At 42.2% G+C, this 26,996-nt stretch overlaps 1 protein-coding gene across 1 annotated transcript in view; it reads right to left on the bottom strand.

Moving 5' to 3' along the window:
- Positions 1 to 966: 966 nt before the first annotated feature.
- Positions 967 to 26,996, bottom strand: part of LOC144935169 (protein shisa-like-2B) — a 32,676-nt gene continuing 6,646 nt past the window's right edge. Inside the window, exons 2-4 of the mRNA XM_078861634.1 lie at positions 25,039 to 25,222; positions 14,566 to 14,708; positions 967 to 2,166 (exon numbers count right to left, since the gene is read on the bottom strand). Coding sequence (XP_078717760.1) covers positions 1,940 to 2,166; positions 14,566 to 14,708; positions 25,039 to 25,222 — 554 coding nt within the window. The 3' untranslated portion in view covers positions 967 to 1,939. The remainder of the gene's footprint in view (positions 2,167 to 14,565; positions 14,709 to 25,038; positions 25,223 to 26,996) is intronic.

The raw sequence follows: 26,996 nt of genomic DNA, 5'->3' as shown, positions 1-26,996 counted from the left end.
ACAGCCGAATTAGCTGCATCAAGTGAGGCAATGATTCAAGATGTAATCCCTTATAAGCAAGTTGAAGGGGGGAGGAGAGGGGGGGGCTCATCAGAATGTGGTAGCCAATGAATGGAAACGTATCGGGAGGGAGGGGGGCGGGGCTCAAAGACAGCACGGAGTGCTCAACACATGATACACATGATAGACAAAAGAACGAAAATGCCCATGTTTATACCAATGCTGGCTGAACAGTGAAGAGAGTACTGTTAAAAATAACTGGGGATGTTAACACTCGGTAAAGTAAAGTAAAATAGTGCCTGTCAGATAAGATGGTCCAAAAAAGTGTAATTAAGTCTTTTTTCCGTGGTTGATAACATCTTTCCAATGATTACTAAGTTTGTACCCATCATCACGGTTGAAATTATGTCTGTGTTTGTATATTTGTATGGCTTCGTGTACAAACCTTTGATGGTAGCCGGGAGGTTTGCAGAGGACCTTGGTCTCGGAAAAGACAATTTCATGAGAGCCCACCGAGTTGTAGCAATGATCGGCAACGGCAGAAGAATCAGTTCTGCCGTGTTTCAGATCTGACTTGTGCTCGCGGACACGATCAGAAACATGACGTTTCGTTTCTCCAATGTAGCAATCACCACAAATGCAACTCAATTTGTAGACTCCAGGATACTGTAAGTCAGGAACGACATCCTTCACAGATGGAATCAGATCACGGATTTTATTTTTTCTTGCTTATAAGGGATTACATCTTGAATCATTGCCTCACTTGATGCAGCTAATTCGGCTGTGACGGTCCCACCTGATGACGGAGACTTGTGTTGCCTCCGAAACGTCGTGATTTTTGTTTTATTTTATTTTATTTTCATTAATTTTGATGTTTTACCTACGTGACTTTACCAAAAAAACCTAAGAATATGAATCCTTGCAGTCACGAAAGCTTCAAATCTAGAAATAATCTGCTAATGTTTTTAACAATGACTGTGGCTCTGCAAACTCAATTCAGTTAGCAAAACGGTATTTTCGTTTTCGTTTGGTGAACGTTTAAAGTGTGTCGAGTCAATGCTATATTCAGTGGCAGACTTTATGCAAGGCATTATCTTCCAAATTAATGACTGCAATTTGTCAATAAATTAGGGTGGTCATTAAATATCCAGCTGTAACTAATGTTTATACTTTTCTGAAAGGCATTTAAATTCGCCCAAACTCTGCCAATGCTCACAGCAAAATGGACAGTTTGCATCAGAAAATTATGGTAATAAAAATAAATTACAGAAATTAGATGCAGCATGAGTTGACATGTTAATGGTTGCCAATGTCATCTGTGTGATGGACCAACCCCTGGGTCACCGGTTCTGCCCCCGTCACAAAACCAAGCAACGAAACTATATTTGAACCCATGCGCCTTAAGTTTGTGTATCTCTTAGCTACACGAAAACGAAATGCTGCTGAAAACCATTATCGAAAATTACAAAAATAAGCTACCCAGGGGAACATTGTTGCAGAACAACAACTGAGAAAGAAACCTATTTTCGATCGTACAATAAATAGGCCCACGCAGAGCCTGCACCAAGGCAGTCAGGTTGGTTTTGAACTGCAGAATCAGAGCCGTGCCACTGGCATCACACACAACGAACATGTGACGACATCAGCCGCACGGCGTGCCCCTGACAAGATGTACGAAGGAAATCAATAACCCTGTCCCAAGTCAGACTCAATATAGCCTTGCGAGTCCAGCGTTTCGACGTTTTGGTTCTAGCTCGGTCTCGCCAAAAATTATCCTGGAAAACCACCCAGTACTGCGAGAGCCCCGTGGCTGGCGCAGCTCACATGTGCCAGTGGAAAAGTGGGTATGAGAGAGAGAAAATACGGCAGCTAGCGGCGTGAAGACCGGCGAACGAATAGGAATGCAGAGAGGCGAGCGCAGCCGCGCGCGGATTGGGGGTCACTTCCTTGCCGTGCAGCGGTGGGCCGGGGAGGGGACGGTCACGGCCCCCAGCGGAATGACGGCCGCCTCCTCCTGCACCATCTCCATCTTGGTGGTCGTGGTGTCCGACTTGAGAACCTCGGAGACGAAGAGGATCCCGTGGGACTTGGCGTGGCTCGTGCTCGCCGCGCCGCCGCTAAACGCGCTGAAGTCCCCCAGCTCCGGGTTGGCGCGCCGCTTCTCCTCTGCAACACGACGACGAGGTGCGGTCAAAGGTCACGGCCGTCGATTCAACATGCAGGCGTATACGTGAATTTAATAAGACTGTACACGTATGCACAGTTGACAGATAATCAACTACACATTTTGAATGCTACTCTGGCGATGGTCGTATTCAAGCGCCGTATTATAAAACTATGGTGCATACCAATGCTAGATATTTTGGACCATGACTTTATGAAAATACCAAATGTGAATGGAATATTACCGAAATATCTCTCTTTTACATTTCCTCATTTCTTTAAATTATCATATGAATTTTTTGCCTTTTGATAAATCCACTGCCAGATGAAGGCCTTTATCCCAATGCTACTTCGCTATGCTAGTCAGTGCATGTCAAGGGGGGAGACCAGCTCACTCACCGCTGTTAGCCATGGCCAGGAATTGAACTCAGGTCACCGGATTAATAGCGTAAGTGTGCAAAGCTACTGTGCCATTGTTACACCCCAATCATATACCATGCAAATAAATAATCGTACTACCTAATGCCTGCCTTCTGTATTCTCTTGTTTATACTTATTCACCTACCATTCTAAATGTAGAAATAAGTTTAAATGCTGCTTTCAATATTCGCCTCTCTTGATAGCAAAATATTTCCCAATACCGTACACCAAAAATTTTAATGCTGCTTATTAAGACCCTTTATTGTCATTTTTTTCTCTCTTTATAAACTGCTATCATGATGTACTTAACAGTACACATGAAAATATTGTGATTGCATTCCTTTTAAAGTGACGCGATCTGCTAGAGCATAACCTTCAACCTGGATGTTTAACCCTCTACAATAGCCCTCAAGCTGATGAAAAGCAATGTGGAGATCGAGACGATCCTTCCCACCATACGACTTGAATGAAATGTCTTGGCATTGAGTTGATTCGAGCGGCATGTTTCCTGCACTCCAGCTCATTGCGGAGATATTCGGTGCACGACTCGCGACCTCCTGGATTATGGTTGAACACGTAGTCGGCTTTCGCGACCAATATTATCCCTGAGAGGTGTTTGGGTTAGATAGTGTGATTATAAATGTATCGTTAAACCCGCCACCACCTGACACAGCCAATTAGAATTGGTTTGTCAGGTAAACAAAACATGCCAATTCGTTACCAGTGTAGTGACATTGAATGAGTCACTGTAGCGCGTGGCGCTGAGAGATTGGTAGACAATGGAATTAGGGGTAGCAGCCCGTTCTACCAGTTGGACACGTGAGCCAAGCCCGGAGCCTTCTGGGGGATCCATAAGGGGGCGTGGCCTAGGGCGGAGCCTGGCCACGTTGGGGAGAATAAAAGGCGAGCTGCGACCCACAGTTGGGGCTGCTGCCATCGGGAATGGAACTCGTCGTGCTGCTGCTGCTGCTGTCGTCGTGATCTTCGCCTCTTCAAGCTGTGGGTCTGGAAAAATGTTGGCTGTCCCGACCCGGTATGGAGTTATTCCCTGTGGCTGTGAGAGGCCGGAATAAACAAGAAGGATAACGCCTCCTACTAGTGTCTCTGAATTAGTACACTACACTACGACAGCACACCCGGTGTGTTGGAGAGCCGAGCCACAACATTAACAATTCGAGCACGACGTTTTGCCAGTAATTACAACCAGTGTCATCATGGGAATCGCCAGAGTTGTGGAGAAATCCTGATGCTTCGGTCTTCAAACCTCCTCTCTAGAGCTCAGACCAGCACGGTCACTGCCAGGTGTTGTTAACTACGTAGCAACCCCCTCCACATATTTCGCCTGGCTTTCAAGTAACACTAAGCTCGGCTCCGCATCTCGGAAATATTGCGCGCATCGCAAACTGCATTGACTAACCGTAGTTGTGTTTCGCACACACACACCATGCTGCACACATGTTTCATAGAAGGCACGACATATGCATTGCATGCATTGATTCCTGGCGCTCCAACCACGGTGCGCTTAGGAAGGTGGTGGGGTGATGTTTTAAGACACCGACTAGCCATCAGCCCCGCGTGGCATCACAAAATGTTGGTACAAATATTTACCACCGGTGGCAATTAATCGATTGTCGTCGTGGCCTTTCCTCCGATACACGAGGTGAGAGCTCGGGCAGGATGCATGACAGGCACAAGCAAATCTGTTGAACATTTGTGTGAAGTTCATTTAACATTGACCTGTCATGTCTGAGTGTTTACACCCCCTTTAGACAAGGTCATGCCACAGGGCTGCCTGCGATGAGACTCGAAGGCATAGGTGTTAATTTGGAGCCATCGTAGGGAGCATATTTAAGGGTCCTATTGCAATGCCACGTTTAAATATCGATTGAAAACTCATTTATTTTAGAGCTGCCTTTTGTGTTTTAGTTTGTTGTGCTCCGATTAGCACCTCCAATTAGCACGGTGGGCTACGCACCGTGTGACTAAGTCCAACCTACATACATATAGTAACATACGACATAGATTGAATATGAGTAGAAATCCCTGACAATCAACATCCACACGCTTCTGACACCTGAATTAATTTTGTGACAGGCTAATCTCAAGAGTTTTTTTTTTAATCCGTATGCCTGGCATGGCAAATGCAGTGAAGTGACAAGTGGCTGAAACATCATGCATTTAAATTACCTGAACAGACCTTTGCCATCGTCTAAATTGAGCGCAGTGATGTCCCTGTTAACGCAGGTTAATACATGTAGTGCTTAATATCCATAACACAACACATACACGCAAAAGCACACATGCATACATGTAAATGAATAAACGTAAAAATATATAAATGTATATATAAACACTTTCTGATCTTTGTGAAGGCCAAACTAACTACAAGAGCAATGAAATACTTCACTGGCAATATTTAGGTAAAATATAAGTCGAGTGGTAATGATTCAAATGGTTGGAAAATATAGGTACATCATTTCACATAATGGCCTGCATAAGAACATGCCTCAAATGGTTTGGTTACTAACATCAAAGTGCATTCTTGGTAGGGAATGCCTCGCCACATTTCATGTAAGCATATTCACCGAGTAAAAGCCCTCCGACACCATAAGGAATTGTTTACGTTTGAATTAATGTGCAACTTAATTTCTAAGAAAAAGCCAAGGTAACAAGCATAGCGATGCATCCGACGGGTTTTGTTTTTAAATCCTTTATATTAAGTTCACTTGCTTGCTTGCGCGCTTACGACCGTGCAAATTTTTGGTCGTTTTTTAACCCACTTCCCGTGATCCAATCGAGCTGACATTTTGCACACAGACTCGTTGTGCTTGACAATTTATTTTCGTGAAATTTTGTTTCCATAACTTTACACTTTTTATGAATTTTTTTTTTATATTTAATTACCAATTGCTTAATGGTGGCTGGCAATCATCTGACCCATAGGTGGCAGCCATCTCAAGCCAGGGGACGAGAGGACTCTAGCCGCCACGCATATAAAGGATTTATAGTGAAAAACTTTGATTTTACGGGTTAATTTTTTTGGAAACTGCATCCGACTGCAGACAAAGGCGAACTAACGTAACGATGCGCACAACTTTCCAACCGTGTGTCTGATTGTGCTGGGAGGGCGACAGGGCTCCATTATCCAAAAACCGCTCAAGGTAGCGGGAAACAAACATGCCGTTCATTCAAGCAAAATTACGACTCAATACGCTACCCTATATAGTGCACTAACAACATTACTCATGTTGCAGACGCGTGACATTGGCAACGTGATGTTGTTCCGTTGAAAACGAGAGAATGTAACAAAGGTTCAAGGGTGCACAAAGGAACCGTGGAGATATGTACACTTGGAATAACACCGACATACGTCGCATCAACAATGGAGTTGCGTATTAATTCTATATTTGAAGCTTTCGTGACTGCAAGGATTCATATTCTTAGGTTTTTTCGGTAAAGTCACGTAGGTAAAAAATTAAAATTAATAAAAGTAAAATATTTCACCGACGTGACTTTATCGAAAAAACCTAAGAATATGAAAACGGAGTTGCGGCCAAAGAAGAAGAAGAAGACGGCACCTCCAAGAGAATGTCCACAATTAAAGGAAGTGATGAGGTCAACTCATGTGCAGGCGCTAGAGCAGTGTTGTTCACACGTTTTAAGAGAGGGGGGGGGGAAGGGGGGGCACTTTCGCCGATAAATCATCATCAGTGTGTGAGGGCCTCGACACGCTTGAAACCAATGGGGTTTGACAGCAGCACGATGATGATGGGGGGGGGGGGGGGGGGGTGCTGTCACGTTTTGTGTATTGTCAGGGGCCACACTAAAGGCCATCAGGGGCCGTCAGTGGCCCACGGGCCTTGCAATGAAGAACACTGGGATAGACCCTAAGACATGGTTAAAGACTTAAAGTGTTTTCTCCAGCAGTGGATATATCATGGCTCCTGTCGATTATATATATATAACAACAACAATGATTAGCATAAATAATATTTAAGTGGATCAATATATCGTGCGTGTATCGATATTATTGTTAAACTAGATTTCCTCATTGATCAAAGCGTAACAATGGGGCCATCAATGTGGATTTGTTCACCCACTTCTGAAACTAGAGCCAATCGTGCTAAAATTGCTCGCTGAATTGTCAACTCATTTGTCACCATTCTCCAATATCCTGCTCGAGATGGATCTACAAAAAAAGGTATTTTACTTCTAGATTTGAAGCTTTCGTGACTGCAAGGAATCATCTTCTTAGGTTTTTTCTCGGTAAAGTCACGTAGAAAGTAAAATAAAATAAAAACAAAAATCACGACGTTTCGGGGGCAACACAAGTCTCCGTCATCAGGTGGGATTAGCTATATCAAGTGAGCTCACTTGATACAGCTAATCTGGCTGTGAAGTGAGCTCACTTGATACAGCTAATCTGGCTGTGACGGTCCCACCTGATGACGGAGACTTGTGTTGCCCCCGAAACGTCGTGATTTTTGTTTTTATTTTATTTTACTTTCTACGTGACTTTACCAAAAAAAACCTAAGAAGAGGTATTTTACTATATGGCCAATATTGACAATGCCTATGTTTGCAATCTCCCGCCTCCTTTACCATTCAGGAGACATTGTGCAGCTAAAGTGCTGAACTGATGGCATTTAAATGCAGGATGCTCCTATGAATGAAAGGGTGATAGGCAAACATCACTGTGCCTTAATAGAAAGCGTGGCCTTATAACGATTGATTGTCTGGACAAAGCAACAGAATTGTATAAAAGTAAAATACAATGTTACGGTTAACGAAAAGCATATAGAGAAGTCGGTGCACAATGATGATGCCATTTCCACTGCTACACATTACATTGTTATACAAACGTCAGCAGCTCTGCTCTAGCAACTGCTGTATGAAGGCCTCCGTACACCTATGCCATCCCTTATCATGCTGCAGCACCCCAATCCACATCGCTCCTGCACGTCAGCTGATCTGGTCACCCTCGCTGCGTGGTGGTCATTTCGCTCGGTGTGTTTGCCTTCCTTCAGCTGCCACCTCCATCGGCAGCCTCATCATCCATCACCCAATTATCATTTCTAGCAAAGTGTCCTCCTGTCCACACCCACGTGCTTTACTTTGCATTCAATCTGACGAGCCTGATTAATGGGCATATATTTTTTCTCTCTCTCCTGCTATTCTGACACTTTTGTTGCAGAATGCTGAATCCGTTGAGCATTGTTTTGCAATTCGTACGTGACAAAATGCTCGTGCCGCAATTTAAGAATGGCCGAAAGTCGGTTGGATTTTGGAGGCAGGATTAGGGCCATAACCAATGATGGAAACACTTTTTTTCACAACTTCGCTGTCAGCGCTTTGACTGGCAATCGAGGCGTTGTTGTTTTTGAAGCCTTTATATATAATAGGCTGAAATCGTTTCTGTCCCCCCGTTTATCTTTACCAATAATGTTACGGCCCTTTATCAATACAATGACTTTTAAATGTACGTGTGTGTGTATATATGTGGGAGGTTGTGGCTTGTAAACTATGCGACAACACCACGAACCTCGGTTCATTTCTCATCCATTCTAAATATCAACAGTGACTGCCTTAAACGAGGACCCAGTCGGGTGTGCACGTTGGCCTATGTGCTGTTAAAAAAAGGAAATAGCTCAAAGCATCGCCTATTATATAATTTTTCAGTTTGAGGCTGTATTATTGACGAATGTGTTGGGTTTCGATTTAAAGATTTCGTGACTGCAGGGATTCATCTTCTTGGTTCTTTCGGCAAAGTCACTTAGAAGGGAAATAATAAAATAATAATAAAACATAATTGTTTCATACCCACTTTTATTTTATTATGTTTTATTATTATTATTTTATTGTTTCCCTTCTACGTGACTTTACCGAAAGAACCAAGAAGATGTGTTGGGTTTGTTATTTGCGTAAAGCATCACTGCCACAGCAGCATCACCAAATAGTTGATTTAATTTTGGAGGTAAGGGATGGTGAATCACGGCCGCGGCATCGTTATCAGCTTCATTAATCGTCATTACATCATCTCATTTATCTTCATCATTGTTTTATACCCACTTTAATTTATCGTCAACAACGTGCGAATTATAATTATCGATATCAACTTCGCTTGGTTCTTTCGGTAAAGTCACAAAGATAGAAAAACAACTAATAGATCACGACGTTTCGATCGCAACACAAGCAATCGTCTTCAGGTGAAACAATACAGCAGGCGGACTGCTGAGGTAGGAAGAAATATAGATCGAAACGTCGTGATCTCTTAGTTGTTTTTCTATCTATGTGGCTTTACCGAAATAACCAAAGAGTATGAATTCCTGCAGTCACGAAAACTTCAAATCAAGATTAGTCCTCCGTTCTTTATAAATGGTTTTGATAATGTCTAGATATCTTAAAATAAGGTTTGGATCGGTGCGAGCATGCATGATTCTATCAGTTTACAAGAAATAAAATGCCCAGTATTAAAAAAGCAAGCATAATGGCAATGGATTTTAATTTGTCTTTCGTGTAAATTTGATAGTTTGTATTCGATGGTGCATAAACGTGTTCTAAATCCAGGTTGCTCATGCGATTGACCGATAAAGTGTCCACGATTCAGTTATCTATGATCCTCTTAAACAATTCACATGTCTGAGAAGCTCATGGGTCGAATTATTCAGTAAAATACTTACCAGCAAGGATATATCGTGGAATACGACCAAACTTTAACAATTTGACTTATTGATATCCACCTCATGTGTTTTTTTAATGAAGATCACGACCAGAAGAAGAAAGCACAGTGCAGCACTGAGATAGATAGTCGAATCAACCAGAAGAGACACGAATAGTGAGATCAATAAAATACCTACAAATAAAAAGGGGGCATTGCAGACATGATCAAACAAAGGCGATGTCACTTTGTGCACATAACCTTTGACAAAAGAGCTTTCTCAACAGCTTTCCGTAGCACCAACAACAGTGGAACAATCGCAGAGGTTATGTAAGGAGACGTTGAGGGTGGTGTAAGCGGTTCGTAGGCACGGTTGGCTACGTATAGTGCGAAAGAAGTTCAACATCCGGACAAAGGCGGCGGGAACACGGCCGTGCAGGACAAAGCAGGGGATTGGCTGAGGACTGGGAGAGGGGGCAGAGATTTGGCGAGACAAGAGAAAGGAAGGCGGAGGGGAGAGTTAGAGGTGGAGAAAGAGGCCAAGGGACCCGGTTGTTGGAAAGGAGGAGAGGGAGAAGATGAGAAGGAACTTGCTGGAAGGTTCCAGAAAGATCGAAATGGGATTATAAAGGGGGGCGTTGACGAAAGCTCGAAGCTCTTGGCAGAGACGGCTGCCTGCGTGTGCGTTTGTAGTGTGAGGGATTGTTTTAAATAAAGCCCTGAACCCGAAGATCACCTCGTGTGGACGCCCTTTCACAAGGACGAGAGGATGTACAAGGCAAATGGCTCAATAATGTCAAAGATTGCCTGGAACGAGGGAGCACACTGCCATAAGCTGATATACGAGAAGATTGAGAAATAAGAATAGGTTTTTACCCTTCCTGGCAAGAAAATAGGTGTTAAGATGTTATTGGGTCTTTCGGTAAAGTCACGTAGATAGGTTCAAAGAAAATAACTAAAATAACAAATCAAATTTTCTCTTGAACCTATCTACGTGACTTAACCGAAAGACCCAATAATATGAATTCTTGCAAGCTTTAAGTCAAGGTGTTGGGATGTTCAAACACCAAATGGATACCTTTTGGAAGGAATCTGGCTAGATAATCAGTTACTCCCGTGGGTTGTCAACACATCTACGCCTCTATATAAGGAACGAAACGGTTAAACTTCTCCACAATTCTGGTTGTCACCTGATGAAGCTAGTTGTAATTACTGGCGAAACGTCGTACTCAGTTTGTAAATGTTGTGGCTTGGCTCTCCAACACACCGGTGTGGTGTACTCGTGACGAATTGGCCACGTTCTGTTTACGTGACAACCCTTACTAGTTGGCTGTGACGGGTGGTGGTGGGTTTCAACCCCACATTTATATATTTACGCGATCTAACTCAAAACAACCTCTTATGGATGAAATGTTTTGTTTAACTTACAAATAAGAATGATGATGGTCATGATGATGGTGATGTTAGTGGGGGTGATGGAGGGCGCCTACGTGTGGAGTGAGACCGCATGAGCGTTTTGGGGAGAAGATTGCGACGAGATATTCATACGCAGTACAACTATTTTGTTATACTCTTTGTTTTTTTCGGTAAAGTCACGTAGGCAAAAAAATAAAATAAAACAAATGAAAACAACTAAATTAAATCACGACGTTTCGGGCGCAACACAAGCGTCCTTCTTCAGGTGGGGAGAACGTAGCGAAAGCACACCTGCACCTAAGCACACCTGCATAAGCGGTGTGCTTTCGCTACGTTGTCCCCACCTGAAGAAGGACGCTTGTGTTGCGCCCGAAACGTCGATTTAATTGAGTTTTCATCTATTTAATTTAATTTTCTACCAACTTGACTTTACCGAAAAAACCAAAGAGTATGAATCCTTGCAAGTCACGAAAGCTTCAAATCTAGAACTATTTTGTTATATATTTGTTTTTAAAAGGTAAGGCCCACTGAGCTATATCGCTCTTTTCAGAAGCGACCTGGCCGCACATGACAGCTCAACGAGTTGGCTTCTGACGTGGAAATTTACAGCAGCCAAATTGCTCTAAACGCACGTTTCTAAATGTAGAGGGAAAAACCGGAGGACCCGGAGAAAAATCCACGAGACCACGAGGAGAGAGACGCGCAAACTCCAAATATACAGCAGCAGCAGGCGTCAGGGTCGTGATCGAACCCACGACTTCTTGTGTACCAGGCGAGGGAGTTAACATCTCTTAGCCACCGCGGCGCCCCACCAGAAGCAAACCGCACACTCCTTGTCGACGCGAAGGTTAGAATCTTAGCAGCGTCAAACCACGTACAGCCGAAACATCACCCCCGTGATCCGGAAAACGTACCTCTAAGTCAATTGTGTCTAGCCGAAACACGCGTTCTATAAAACAGCGTTGGGCAAGGTATGATCAGATTATACATTGCCAGCAGTTTTGTCAATTCGTGTCTAGATAAATGTCTCCCCCATGCGGTGTCAGCCATGGGGGTTGTTTTGGCCAAACTTCACCACGCTAGTTCGTGGGTTAAGGGTATACTCGGGGATGGTTCAGATATCAATTTTCGCTGGTGTTATTTGAATCAAATATAGGTAATTGAGTTCGTAGCGCCGCGTTATAACCGGTGTAATACTGTATCCAATGTAAGGTTTTGTTCAATTAAAAAAATATGCCTGCCATTGTAGCTTACACATTCAAGATTGATTTAGCAACGCAATTGAACTTCAACTGAAGACAAATCAAAGTGTCATCGTGTTAGATCGAGAGTTCGGTGTAATATATATTGTAGGTTTGGCATTAATTTGTAATCATCACACAATCTACCGAAATATAACCTCTGGCTACGGCTGTGTGATTTGCACGGCTGAACAAGATTGCGACTCCCCTGGGACACGCCGAAGGAGATGGGTACACTTCCTGCATTGCAATTATAATCTAGAGCAGTGCCAGATTAAGCTAGTGCGGGGCCTGTAGCATATGTTAAAAAGGGGCCCTAAATAAAATAAAAAAAACATAAATATTAAAACACAAAATTTTAACTTGCAAATTAAAGTTATTGTATTTTTTCATTCGCTATTCAGCCAGATAATACGACAAATCGCTAACCTTAAACACCCAGTCGTTCCTAAAAGTTGAAGGCAGTACTATAGTAATAGAGTAATTGCAGTTTCATTGAGCTGGAATTGATAGCTTGAAAGCATTTAGCGCGGGGCCCTTGAATGTGTGGGCGCGTAGCATTTGTAGCTACTTTTGCTACTCGGATAATCCGGCACTGATCTAGAGGCATTATTACAGTTCACATTGCTTAGATTTGTCCTCATTCTTTAAATCACAAAGTATTATTAATGTCAAATGAGGGCGGTGAGGCGGTGGGGGTGTTTCAATTGAAATAATCATATGTCTAGAAGTTAGTCCTTAAACATGTTTACATATTATTATTGCATAATTTCGTGTTGTCCATGCACAGATTTTCTATGAGGTAGCGCATTTGTACATGCATATATGTAACGGCCAGTTTGTCAATCCACTGCTGGATGAGTGGCTTGCCATGCCACGTGAGCCGTGTGGGTTGTTGGACCACACATCACCAGGCTGATCAGTGCAGGTTGGCTGAAGGACAGATTTGTACCCTGTTGTAATGTTTGCTTTTGCCAAAGATGCAACTTGTGTTTTTGAAAATATGGGCATTGGCAGAAAGTAACAGAAATTTGGCCAATTTTCATGGGAAATATAACGCCTTTGCGTCAACGTGTAAAAGTCGGTGTCTCAGTGAACCCTCGCCTGGATGTACAGTGAGAGATGGTAGTGTAGTGACCAGCAGAGGTGGGACAAAGTCATTGTTATGCAAGTCCAAGTCGAGTCGCAAGTCATCAAATTCATGACTCGAGTCTGACTCGAGTCCAAGTCACATGACTCGAGTCCACATCTCATAGGTGGGACAAAGTCATTGTTATGCAAGTCCAAGTCGAGTCGCAAGTCATCAAATTCATGACTCGAGTCTGACTCGAGTCCAAGTCACATGACTCGAGTCCACACCTCTGGTGACCAGCGCCCTGCACTCCAAATCCGGCAATTCAAGTGTGATTCCCACTCATGGCCAACATCATTGGCGAATATCTAAACTTGTCCTTGACTTCCCCGACGTTCTCTTAGGTTTTTTCGGTCACCTACGTGACTTTACCGATTCATACTCTTGGTTTTTTTTTACCGAAAAAACCTAAGAGTATGAATCCTTGCAGTCACGAAAGCTTCAAATCTAGAATTCCCTACGTTGGCTCAGCTTTTCAACGAATAGCTGCTGCGGTGTGAACATGTCAGCTCCTGGGGAGACATCAGACGGTTGGGCGTAGTTCTGGCCACGCCACCGCCTCGTGCTCGCTAACGATACTTTTCCCCAACAGCCACGATAAGGGGCCATCCATTGAGTAGGCACGCAAAGATCTGTCAACTTGACCACTACCCGCCTCCCTGTACGCACGCGGACTTTTTACACCCCCCCCCCACCTGCGTACGTACGCCTGACGCACCGCCCCCCCCCCCCCCCCGAATCATATAGAACGTCCGATATTTAATCCACGCAGAAACGATCAAGGATGAATAATATGAACGCGTTTAAGCAAACAGATAGTTCACCGCCGGCTGCATTAAACAATTAAGTTGGGTACCTTGGCCACTTATTTTGCTGGGCTGCGTGATAGCTGCACACAAGTGACACCTCTCCCCACAGTCCCACTTCTCCCGGCAGGACTTGTTGTCTGACAGCTGAAGACACTGAACTGTGGCTCATTTGAAGGCCAATGTAGACAAATTATTATCGAGGCTTCACCCCCCTCCCCCCGTTTCCTATGCTTACATACATTGCCAGTAGACCCCCCCCCCCATACACAAGCTACGCATTTGGGTTACCCCCCCCATCCCCCCTCCATGCGCACGTACTAAATATATGGCCCCTTGAGGCTATTAAAATTGAGAGGGGGGGATCTTTGTCTGTCACGTGGCTATCAACGATGGGGGGGGGGGGGGGACCACGCGCGCATGAGTGCTGGGTTGAATGGCTGTCAGTGCGGCACGCGTATAGTGTTCATCTTTCTCTTGGTTCTTTCGGTAAAGTCACGTAGAAGGGAAGTAATAAAATAATAAAAATAAAACGTAATAAAATAATTCTCACGACGTTTCGGCCACAACGCAAGCAGCCGTCCTCAGGTGAAAAAACCAGGTCTGTCGAGGCGACAGCGTCTGAATGAAACAGCAGATGAATCCCTGCAGTCACGAAAAGCTTTAAATCGAAATTTAGCGTATAGTGTTGTTACTCGTGCCCCGCCAGCAGAGCCGCGGGACGCTTGCCGTGTTGCGGCTGGAGCTGCAGGCCGGACTCGAGGCGTCCGCGGGGTTTGGTGCACAGGAAGAGGTAGCCCAGCACGCAGACGCTCACGACGAACGCCAGGAAGACGAGCGCCGCGAAGCCAAGTCCGACCAGCGCTCCCACGCTGCACAAGGGACAAGGGCATTCATAGGTTCAAGTTTCATTGATTAGGTATAGCCCTGTGAGCCATTCGGCTCTTGAATCGGGTGCGACCGCAACAAACAAAAGACATGAACAAAAAACATCTTAAAGTGAATATGTGACCAAGTGCAAACAGAAAATCCAAGAAAAGACGGCAAAATATTGCAGAAAAAAATCACCGTACACCAACGCTGTGTGCAACAATCCCAGTGGGATGCAAGTCAAACAACCAACAACAACCACAAGACAACTTAGATTAAGGCCATCAGTCTAACTCTGTACTACAACAAACAAACATGGCTAAACCAATACACTTTTCGAAATCACCAAAATAAAGCCATGAAAGCAATGAAACAGTGATCATATGAACTGTGACGGAATTGCACGCACACACACACAGGGCAACAGCATTCAAGCGCCTGGCCAGGATTACCATCCGTTTTAAAGCTTTCGTGACTGCAGGGATTCATCTTCTTGGTTCTTTCGGTAAAGTCACGTAGAAGGAAAATAATAAAATAATACAAATAAAACATAATAAAATCATTCTCACGACGTTTCGGCCACAACGCAAGCAGCCGTCTTCAGGTGGAGAACATATCTGTCAAGTAGACAGTCTGGGGCGTGCCATTCAGACTCTGTCTACTTGACAGACCTGTTCTCCACCTGAAGACGGCTGCTTGCGTTGTGGCCGAAACGTCGTGAGAATGATTTTATTATGTTTTATTTTTATTATTTTATTATTTTCCTTCTACGTGACTTTACCGAAAGAACCAAGAAGATGACCATCCGTGTTATAGTTTGTCATGGTGCAACCCAGTGCTGGATGAAGTACTCCCCAAGCTGCCGACATCTAACATAATGCAGTCACATAATCATCTACCCCCAGCGATGCCTGCACACAAAGCTGAGTTGATCGCTCCATCTCCCTGGTGAATGGCCTCGCGTGCGTTTCATTGCTCGGCTACCACTTCGTCACTATTTGTGGCCATTAACTTAATGTGTTCAAAATATTGAGATACTTAAGTGAAAGCTAAATATGCCTACACACAGGTCTATAAAGTCATTGATGTCAATATATTAAGAGATATGTGTGCGTTCTAAAACCTGTTATATTTAACGCGAGGGCATTTGAACGCAAGCTCACACACTTTTCCAGAGACAGTCGAGTATATACTCGATATGTTTACTGTTATTGACATATCGGTGGAAATTATCACATTTCCAGTGCAGGGGATAAAATAGAAAGGCTAACACCAATCCGCACTGACCAGCGTAGTGAAGTATGGTAGAAAAAAATCCCCATGATGGACAAGGTATGAGGAGGTCCATTTGTAAATAATCGATTGACAAATAACTGAAAATAACGATTAAACAGAAATCAGGTGATATTGCCTCAATGCGATACTTTTAAAATGTCAATAATGAATTTTACCTTAGGAGACCTCTCTGATTTTCAAGGCTCATGAGGGTCTTGCTACATTGGGATATTTGGGGAAATACCAAGAATGAGTGATTGACTTCTTCTGGGAGGAGACCGGAAAACCCGGAGAAAACCCACCATGCACAGCAAGGGGTGCCGCCCAAAGCTCCACACACAGCGGTTTAAGAATCCATTGGTGCACTTTCATCCCGTGGTCACCTCACAGCCAGCCCCAACCCTACAACTCCCAATATTCCCAAGAGGTCACCCGTTCAAGGACCAACCAGGCTCAACCCTGGCAGCTTAAAATCAAAATCTCTATCTGGGAGTGGTGGATAAATGTATCCCCCCCCCCACCCACCCACAGGAATGATAATTGAAAATGCAGTGCAGGCAATAGAAAAGCAGAGCCAGTGATCGGTCCACCCACCACCCCGCTGCAAATTACAACCTAATTGACATTTCATATAAATTATACATTAAGAAAGATATGAGAGATTAAATCTCTGTTAGAGAAGAACAAAACTGGATATATAAATGGTATTGAACACGGCTTTAATACATTTATTCCATAGAGAGAATGAGCTATTACTAATAGAACTAATCGAATTGCCACTTTTTTACACTTACAAAACATAAGCTCTATAGAGTCCTTTATTTATAATGGTTTTTAAAGTCAGATATTCACACTACAGATGTATCAATACACTGTCATATTTAAACAAATACAGTACAATTATTTTCAATGTAGATAGAATATTTTTAAAGATGTTTTAAATACAATTAATTGGTGGAACTCCTCATATCTCAATGCCCATTCTAAGAAAAATTCGTGAATAAGATATTTTCTGATATCTGTGTGAGGGGTAGGGTTGGTGGTTTGGGTGCTATCATCTTTCAATCAAGCCAAGATGTGTAACACGTGCCATATTGAGCAAGCGTCAGAGACAGAAGCATGCATTGCACTGATACAAATTAAACTAAACTTCAGGAGCAGAAGAGAATACAAGTGTTTTACGTCTGATCTCAAAAGCACCGATTATATATAATCAATTCTGACCGGACTTCAGTTGGCAGAGACTAACTTCGATACCATGGCAGCACCGTTCATTTATCGCCAAGACCCTCCTACATGTCCCAGTTTAGACTGCAATGGCAAGTGCTGCTCGTCACCACCCATTATCCTGGAAGCATAATTACACTGGTAATGTTACAAAAGAATGAGTTCCAGGTCATCATGTCTTTCAAGAGCTGGAGTTGAATGCACCGCATCAGGCACTAGTGCTGGATTGCATTCTTAAAGCACACAGGCATGCATCAGGATAATGAGGTTTTGTTCTTTACGAAACTCAGCCACCAATACATGAGCATAATATTCCCTTTTCTCAACAACAAATAACACAAGTATGTAGGCAACATCACAAAAAAAAACAATGAAACAAAACAATCCTTACTCTTTGGTTCTTTCGGTAAAGTCACGTATAATTTTTTTTAAAAATAATATAATACGACGTTTCGATTGCAACACAAGCAGTCGTCATCAGGTAGAACTAAATTTGAGAGAGACAAAACACAGACACGGAGACACACAGACAGACACACCAGCAGAGAGAGACAACACAGAGAGACACAACAGACACACACAACATAGACACACTATGTGTTGCAATCAAAACGTCGTATTCTATTTAATTTATTTTATTTCTACGTGACTTTACCGAAAGAACCAAGAAGATGAATCCCTGCAGTCACGAAAGCTTCAAATCAAAACAATCCTTGCCTCATAGACGCAATTAGAGAAATTCAATTACAAATTACATTTCCAGGCCCAAAGCCAAAACCGCTTTCCAAATGTGTATTTGAAGGGTCACATGTAGATGGCAAAGGTCCATTTGAAATCGCTGCCACCAATTTTGCAAGGGCTGTTAGGCGCCACTTGATTGAGGTCCGTTTTTCTGTAAGCCATCGAGTGCTAAATAGCCTGCCAGGTGCTCATTTTAAGATGTGTCAGTGTCAGCATGACGCTACACACTGAGTCTCTAGAAATGGATGGATGCAGCAGCTTCTTTACATGAATCGAAATGTTCTTTTCGCCATGCCATGAACACGAAAACAAACTCATGACTGCGTTTGCAGTGAATCCGGTGAAATTTCCTGTTGCTGAAATGTGCTCATTTAAGCCACCGTTTACATGCAGTGCACTTTATTTCACTGTGAGCACTTGTATTCACGTGCAAAATAAATATAGTACAGCAAAAGAGATTGATACATCGGTTTGGTTGGGTAGTTTTATTTATTGGCCTCTAAGGGCAACATTTATAAAGTTGAAGGCGACTCAGTTTCAGTTATTAAGTGTTGCAGAAGCACCATTTATAACAATTGGAGAGAAACACGAACCTTTTTCACTCTGATTGTGGGGTAAATCACGGGTAAGAAATGCTGCAGCCTTAGGAACCTGAAAATTCGGAGCACTTATGGAGCCAGGTTTGTGATTTATAATCAATAAGCTTGAAAAGCAAATCAACATTAGTTTCTGTTCATGACAAAACAGCAAAAACTACCGCGTCATTTTTCGATTTAAAGCTTTCGTGACTGCAGGGATTTATCTTCTTGGTTCTTTCGGTAAAGTCACGTAGAAGGCAAATAAAAAAAAAACATAATAATTAATCTATTATTTAATTATTGTATTATGTTTTATTTTTATTATTTTATTACTTCCCTTCTACGTGACTTTATCGAAAGAACCAAGAAGATGTACCGCGTCATTCCCTACATTTACTGGGGTTTCAATTCATGTTTAATCAAAGAAGTGCTCGTGATTAAATGTTGTCATTTGTTTGGAAAATGAATAGAAGAAATAAAAATGAATACGTCCCTTCAAAAAGTTCGCAAACAATAACAAAAAATGTATATATCCTTCATACTGTGATGAATACATGTTATGAATTCCATTCAGTTACACACTTCTAATAGGACACTACGGTAAGAGGAAACATAAATCAATGACATCATTAGACGCCAGTAGTTTCTGCAAAAATAGAAAACACGTGTTTTTCAAAATGGTCAAGTTACTGGACTTGAACACGGTTTTCCTGTAATTTCTCTCACTTGATACAGCTATCGTGCTGTGACTGTTCCACCTGAAGATGGAAGCTTGTGTTGCTTCCGAAACGTCGTGATTTTTATTTTATTTTTTATTTTACTTTTATTAATTTAAATGTTTTACCTACGTGACTTTACCAAAACAACCTAATAATGTATATCAATGTAATCAATGTAACCAGGTGTCTGGACACGCCCACCGAGTTGAGACGGCTAAGAGGCACCCACAAAGTTAGGGAGGGGGGAAAATCACAATCTTGTTGAGCCTGTATTTTGCTTCTTTCAACAAGGTGATAAATAAATGTTCATTACGCTGATGACGGAAACCCATGAATGCACAGTAGGCACTGTACTGAGTCACAAATTATATCTGGAACTGAACCAATGACCACCAGTCGAGCACCCCGAACTAAAATGCGCCTAAAGCAATGCTGGACATGACTGAGGGCTCCATGGAATGCCCCACGACGCCACGTGGCATCATTGGAGAAACTGAAAGCACTCTACATGCCCTCTGTTGGCATGTCAGTGCACAGCAACCCGGCTCTCAGCCAATGCCACAAGAGGCTGGGAGAGTGTAACTATCATTTGATGCAAAAAGCTACGTGGAATTGAACCCATATGTTACATGGTTCCTGGTCCAGTATTCAAACATGACACTGCAGTGTTTTATATGCCACTGTAAATAATGCATAAATAGCAAGAGTACTACAATGCAATACCATGTGCAATATTTTTGTCAAAAGTTATATAGTGGTTTGATATAGACATAAAAACTGTATGTAGTAGCTGAAAAAAATTCCATGTTAACAGGGCTGATGATTAATTTGACGGCCAAGTACATGTATTCAGAAAAATAAATCTCGTTGCTGGTGTATATAATACACTTTAGAATGTTCCTGTTATTACAGGCAGCTCAACCAACATAACTATTTGTCAAAGCAATGCCCTTATTTTATTCATGCTCCATTCAATACAACATAAAAAAAAAATCAGCTTGTCTGTGCATTTGGCCCAGACCTACTGTTTAATGTATTTCCAAAAAGTGTTTTTTTTTTGTTTCCGTTAAAATCGAACGAAAGAGCTGCTGTACGAAGCCCCATCTGGTGAATGTAGGGGCATTTTTCGATTTCCTTGCATGATTTATAATGCGAAGTAAATATTTAGCGGGGAGCAAAAGAACCATTTGATGTACTTATTGTACAGACTGTGCAACTTGAAACATATAAAGAAGTAAAAAAATTTCCCCCGTTATTACCCCATTTAACCACAGTCCTGTATCAACAGTACAATGAATTAAATAATTGTAAATATTTGTCCTCCAAGTTCCATGTGCCCTGACATTTGTCAAAAGCTTAACCAGTCATAAAAAATGGATGTACCTGAAGCCTGTCATGCATACCAATAATTTAACACGCTGCTCATTCCCTTCTTAGAGCACTGACTTTATGTCTAGGACCTTTAATGGGAGATACTAGTTATACGTATTGAATATCGAGGCGATGTTAGGAATATGTTCTACGCAGCGTAATATCAAGAAAGACTGGAGCCTCGATCATACCATCATTTAAAGATAACAAGGTACTGTTGCAACACTGAAATAGTATATTCTACTGCGTCTTGCTTCTTTCAACAATTAACGTAAATAAATGTTCATTACACTGATGATGGAAGCCTTGAAAGCACAGTAGGCACTGCACCACGGTGGTGAGATGTTAACTACCTTGCCTGGTATACAGGAGGTCGTGGAGTTCGATCCCGACCCTGACGCCTATATATTTGGAGTTTGCATGTTCTCCCCGTGGTCGTGTGGCTTTCTCTCTGGGTCCTCCGGATTTCCCCTCCACATTTCCAATCGTGCGTCTGTTGAGCAATCATTTGTGGCCGGGTCGCTTCTGAAAAAGAGCTATGTTGCTCAGTGGGCCATATCTGGTAAAAACATTTTTTAAATATAGTTTAGTATATACTTCTCTGTATTTGATTGCTATATTTTGTTCCTGAAAGGCTCAAGCTCAGCTCCTCTCGGATGGAGGCTAGAGGCAGTGGATCTTTTGTTTTGGGGAGGCCACCAACAGCAGTGATTCACACAGCTAAGGAGAGTGAATTTAGGTTGGCCCAAGGGACATTTGGTGGTGCAGGCCACCACCACAGCACTCGCCTAGCACCGGCCCTGAATAGGCTCCTAATACTGCGCTGAGATTTTGTTTCTGTAAGGAAACCTTTCATTCAGGCTGCTGGCTATCCTGAATAAAATTAACCCGTAAAAACAAAGTTTTTCACTATAAATCCTTTATATGCGTGGCATCGGTTTTATTTTATTATTCATTTCAGTTTTTCTTGAGTAAGAGTTTCATTTTTATCACATTGGTATTTTAAATTAAATATGAAATTGTTTTTTTCATAAAAAGTGGAACATTTTGGAAAACATTTTCACGAAAATAAATTGTCACGCACAACGAGTCTGTGTGCAGAATGTCAGCTCGATTGGATCACGGGAAGTGGGTTAAAAAACGATCGAAATATTTGCACGGTCGTAAGCACGCAAGCAAGCAAGAAAGTGAACTTAATATAAAGGATTTAAAAAAATAACCCTTAAAAAGTTTTTCACTATAAATCCTTTATATGCGTGGCATCGGTTTTGACCCGTTTTACCACTTTCAAGAACCTGGCGGCTTCAATTTAAATGCTCTATAAATAGTCTCCATTGTACAGCGTGGGGGCAGGGATTTCATGCCATGTGGTTAGTCAACATTTGCGTCATCATGAAACGGGCGGCTAGAGTCCTCTCGTCCTCTGGCTTGAGATGGTTGCCACCTATGGGTCAGATGATTGTCTGGCACCATTAAGCAATTGGTAATTAAATATTTAAAAAAATTTCCCTAAACAGTGTAAAATTTTTGAATTTTTTTTTCACGAAAATTAATTGTCACGCACAACGAGTCTGTGTGCAACATGTCAGCTCGATTGGATCACGGGAAGTGGGTTAAAAAACGACCGAAAAGATTTGCACGGTCGTAAGCAAGCAAGCAAGCAACCAAGTGAACTTAATATAAAGAATTTAAAAAAGGCAAACGAGCCTAACATTTCCCGACAAGGATTGCGGCCTGCAGAAAGGTAGACGGTAGCTTGTGATGTAAGTAGCTTAAATCAATCAAGATTGATCTATTTCTCTTTGTAAGTTAATTTACACAAATGTGTTTCCCTTGCAAATTTCTTTACATCATTCCACCCCCAGGACAATGGCATCGCAGTGCTGTGAAAGGGCACAAGCTGTGAAGAAGAAAATAAACTCTCCCACCGCCTTTTCGTCTTTTATAGCCTTGCTTTTCTGTTGTCAAAAGATGCCAAATAATTTAATAATGCTATGACTTTATGTCAGCGAGACCTGCAAATCACAGGGCAGTGCTAGATGTCACTACACGGCTACTGAGTATTGAGCTACAAGATGACATTTTCCCAGGAAAGCATGCCCTTTTGACAACAATAATTTCGCCAATGTTTATTCACGATTCTTGTTATTGGCACCTCATCTGGTATTTTTTTGTGGGAAATAAAAGGTATTTTTGGTTTTCTATCTCATTCGATAATAGAGGGTTTTTTTGGGTTATATCGCGTAAATATAAATGTGTTGTTAAACCCGCCATCACCCGACAGCCTACGTGTTAAACAATCTATCTAAATGATTACCAGGTGTACCATTATGTTTTATTTTTATATATTCAATAAACGAGCATTGTAAATCTTGTTATAGACAATACAGTACAATACATGCACCAAGACTAACCCCCTTTACTGACATTTGCTCCATTTAAATTGTGCACTAGACTTAATAGATAAAGATTGGTTCAGCCTTTGCCCTTTTCAATATATGCTCACTGTGCTCTTTATATAACCGAGTCACAACCTGACATTTATTTAAAGCCTCCATATCGAGCTGCACAGCATAATGCAGCCCAAATGCTTGCTTGAAATAGGTAAAAGAGATAAATTATAATTCCCATTTTATTTGAGCATTTTGAATAAAAATAAACATTTTTAGCAACAACAAAAAACAAGGACTTGCCGCACAGTTAGTAAACTCCGCGCTTGCCAGTGGCATGACAGGGATCTATCAAACGTACCTTTCACCTGCTAACACTGATATTGATACTTATTCTTCGGTTTTTTCGGTAAAGTCACGTAGGTGAAAGCATTAAAAAAGTAAAATAAAATAAAATAAAAATCACGACGTTTCGGAGGCAACACAAGCTTCCGTCTTCAGGTGGTGTGTTGCCTCCGAAACGTCGTGATTTTTATTTTATTTTACTTTTTTTAATGTTTTTACCTACGTGACTTTACCGAAAAAACCTACGAATATGAATCATTGCAGTCACGAAAGCTTCAAATCTAGAAAGATATTGATACTGTTAATAATTAATAATTTGTTATTCACGCCGTTCTTCGCGCGTTAAGGCTATTACGAAGGTGCCATACATCTTGTAAGGTCTACCACTAGGGGGCTACGTTGCTTAAGCGGTTTTACCAAGTGAAGCAATTTGTGGGGTAATTTTTTTTATTTGTTGATTTTTTTGTATTCATGTTCACCACAAGTATATGTGATTTAATGCAGACGTGATTCCTTGCAAAATGTTTCAGTTTGGTGTTTTAACATCTTAACACCTGTTTTAATCACCAAAAAGGGTTAAACCTTTTCTAATATTCTTTCACACACCTCTCTTTTTTAATCTGGCAAAACTCTTCATCCTTTTGTTGCTGGCGGCTTAAAATTACAGGCAAAAAGGGCCTTGAGTTATTAAAATGTGAATGTTTAAATGTCCACATTGAATTTCAGGGGGTGCGTGCACTCCATGTTAAGAACCGCTGTCCTAAAGAGTTCATAACGGAAGTCTGAAACTACATATGGCCCTGAGAAAGGTTATGAGCAATGCCCCATTTAGACGTTGATCATGGTATGTTTGAGAGGGTGCGTGGTGGCACAGCGGTTCCCACTCTGTGCTACGAACCCGGCGACACAGGTTCGATTCCGGCTCACGGCCAACACCAGTGTCAATTAATTTTCAGAACCATTTTTCGGCCTCCCCTAGTTTACCTCAAATGGGTATCTGGTGCGGTGTTTAGGTATCGCTACTGGGGAGACAAAGACGGTCGGACGTGGTGCTGGCCACCCACCCCACCGTGTACCTTTCCGGCCTTAATAGGTGCTCGCTAACAGCACTTGCCTGAAGAGTCTGTTAAAGGCGATATAGGTGATCCTTGTCTTTGATGGCTCAACATTCTGGAAATGATGAATGATGTAGAAGACCATACGATATACCATATGTATATATGCGGTATAGACGATATATATACAGAGCCCATACCATGGAGAAATGGTTAGAACACTGGACTTAAATAGGCAGAGGTCACGGGTTCGATTTGATCTCGAAAGCAGCAGTTGACGCAACGGGGCAAGTTCTTAAATCCCCCAAACTCCATTCGCCGAGTAGTGCAAAGGGGTTCAACAGAGTCAGTCTATCGGCAGGTCTCGTGTGGTGGGATGAAGTGTGGAGTCCTCTGACCTCTACCAAGACACCCAAATCAGCATAGGCGAGTAAGGCAAATAACGAGTTAGAGGCACATTCTCTCTCGAGCTTTTATCGAGTGGAGGAGGCCTTTCTTGCTGTCAGCAGTGGCGAGAACAAGACCATCGCATGACCGCGCCTCTGTTCTTCATCACGAGGGCGTAAACACGTGTTTGAATGCAAAGCGTTGCGGGATGCAGCAGCAGCAGCAGTCTATGCTACAGACCTACCTCAGGGCCCACATGTAGCTGTGTGAGTAAGGGAAGAAGTGATCAGGTTCTTCACAGCAGTATTTGAGGTCAGCAAAGCCGCAGCAGTAGGTCGCTGAGCTCGAGTCGTCTGGCCCCGGGCACATGAACGCCAGCACGGACACATGCTCAGCATTCGTGTAGCCACTGCACAGGGCAGTTGAATCTATAACACACGGCAAATCATTGCAGGGATACAAACGTATGCTAAAAATACACTATGTAAATGCAACTTATCTTCTTCAACGCGCTTGTATTTAAGTCCATTTTTTTTCGCCATTTATAATCACCCTGATGTCACAGGGCCACGTTTAAATGGATTCCCAGTAACAAAGTAAATTGCCTTCTTTGCACAGTCACTAATATACGAAACTGAGTTTCTCAACGAGAGAATTACGCCGCTAACAGGAGGCCAGCGAAGATTAACACTGGTAAAGAAGCATCGACAGAAGTATGTTCTTTTTAATCATAGCTTCGTGCATGTCCATGTCAAAATGTTTAAGGCACTGCTGTGCATCACATTCTGCTCATGTTTATTACGTCAATTTCAGATCATAAGTACGATCAACGTTATTTAATGTATGACTCGGTCATGCATAAACTATTTTTTTGCATTTTGGGTACGTATTGCATAAAGGTTATATGAACGCATTTTGCGTAATGTACATTCTCGTGAATGTAACATCGACTTCAACATTCCATGAACACATTTCTGCAGCGAAATATTAAATTAAGTTTTCATGTGATGAATGCACAATGAATATATAATGCACGAACATGAATATGTAGATACGCGTGCGCATTCCAAACTCTATTTTTGCTGACAAGTGCAAATAGAGTCCTGCAGTTGCTCCGATCTCCTTCCTGGGAGCTTTGCCTCCCGCCTCTGTGTAAGATTATTAGCAGGCACACGTGTCGATAAAGCACATTTAGATGTTTCTGTTAATCCTCGATGATGATTTCAGCAACCGAACGTGTCTTGCGATGCGATGCAGGTGAAGGTCTCAGCTCATTGTTGCTGCTGCAGTTTGACGTGCTTGTAACGAGCACCCTGTAGGAACATCCAGTGCCAAACACGAGAAAACTTTCTGCCCTACAGTCACTTGCTGCACTCACACATGTCCCTTGCATCACTGGTCTATGTTGAGTGTCAATGCCACTTTGAAGATCGTCCTCGGCAAAAAGTTGTACTTCCAGTCATAATTCATTCTATTGTCCTGATACATATTGACAAAAATCATGGTTCTTTCTCCTGGAGGACAAGTGCCGTTTTCTATGTACCTCGTGTCAAGGGATCACTGATGAGGGACATTAATCTCCAATCGCCAGCCTCGACCCTGTTTCTCAAGAGCATACTTTTGGTTCCTTTCATTTTTCACTGCTATAGCTATAGCAGCACCAGACGGGGAAGTTATTCGATGTACAACGGCCAATCTGTTGATACAATTAATACAAATTCTTACAAATTAAGATCGATTTATAACACACACATCAAATGTAATAATAATGTATTATCTATGGTATATGTAAATAATTTTCAAATTATATTCTACTGTTACATTGAGGCTGAAGCAGGGAGCAACGTGTTAAACAACAATACTAATTACTGTATTCTAAAAACAACAAAATAAGAGAATATGGCCCCTAATTATGACAATTTATTTTAACCTCTGGATGTATTGTTGCATGCCGAGTTGCTATGTGAGCCGGGTGGTATAGAGGTAGGGTTCGTTTTTTAGTTCATTGCTCGCTGGTTGTTGAAATGCCTGGTAAATATAAATGTGTCGTTAAACCCACCACCACCCGACACAGCCAATTAGTAAGGTTTATCACGTAAACAAAACATGCCAATGAACGTGACAGACCTTACTAAATGGCTGTTGGGTGGTGGCGATTTTAACAACACATTTATATTCACGCGATCTCACCCAAAAACCTAT

Source organism: Lampetra fluviatilis, chromosome 12 (assembly GCF_964198595.1).
Source record: "Lampetra fluviatilis chromosome 12, kcLamFluv1.1, whole genome shotgun sequence".
NCBI lineage: Eukaryota > Metazoa > Chordata > Hyperoartia > Petromyzontiformes > Petromyzontidae > Lampetra > Lampetra fluviatilis.
Note: the sequence above shows the minus strand (reverse complement) of the source record. Positions and strands in the feature narration are given on the sequence as shown.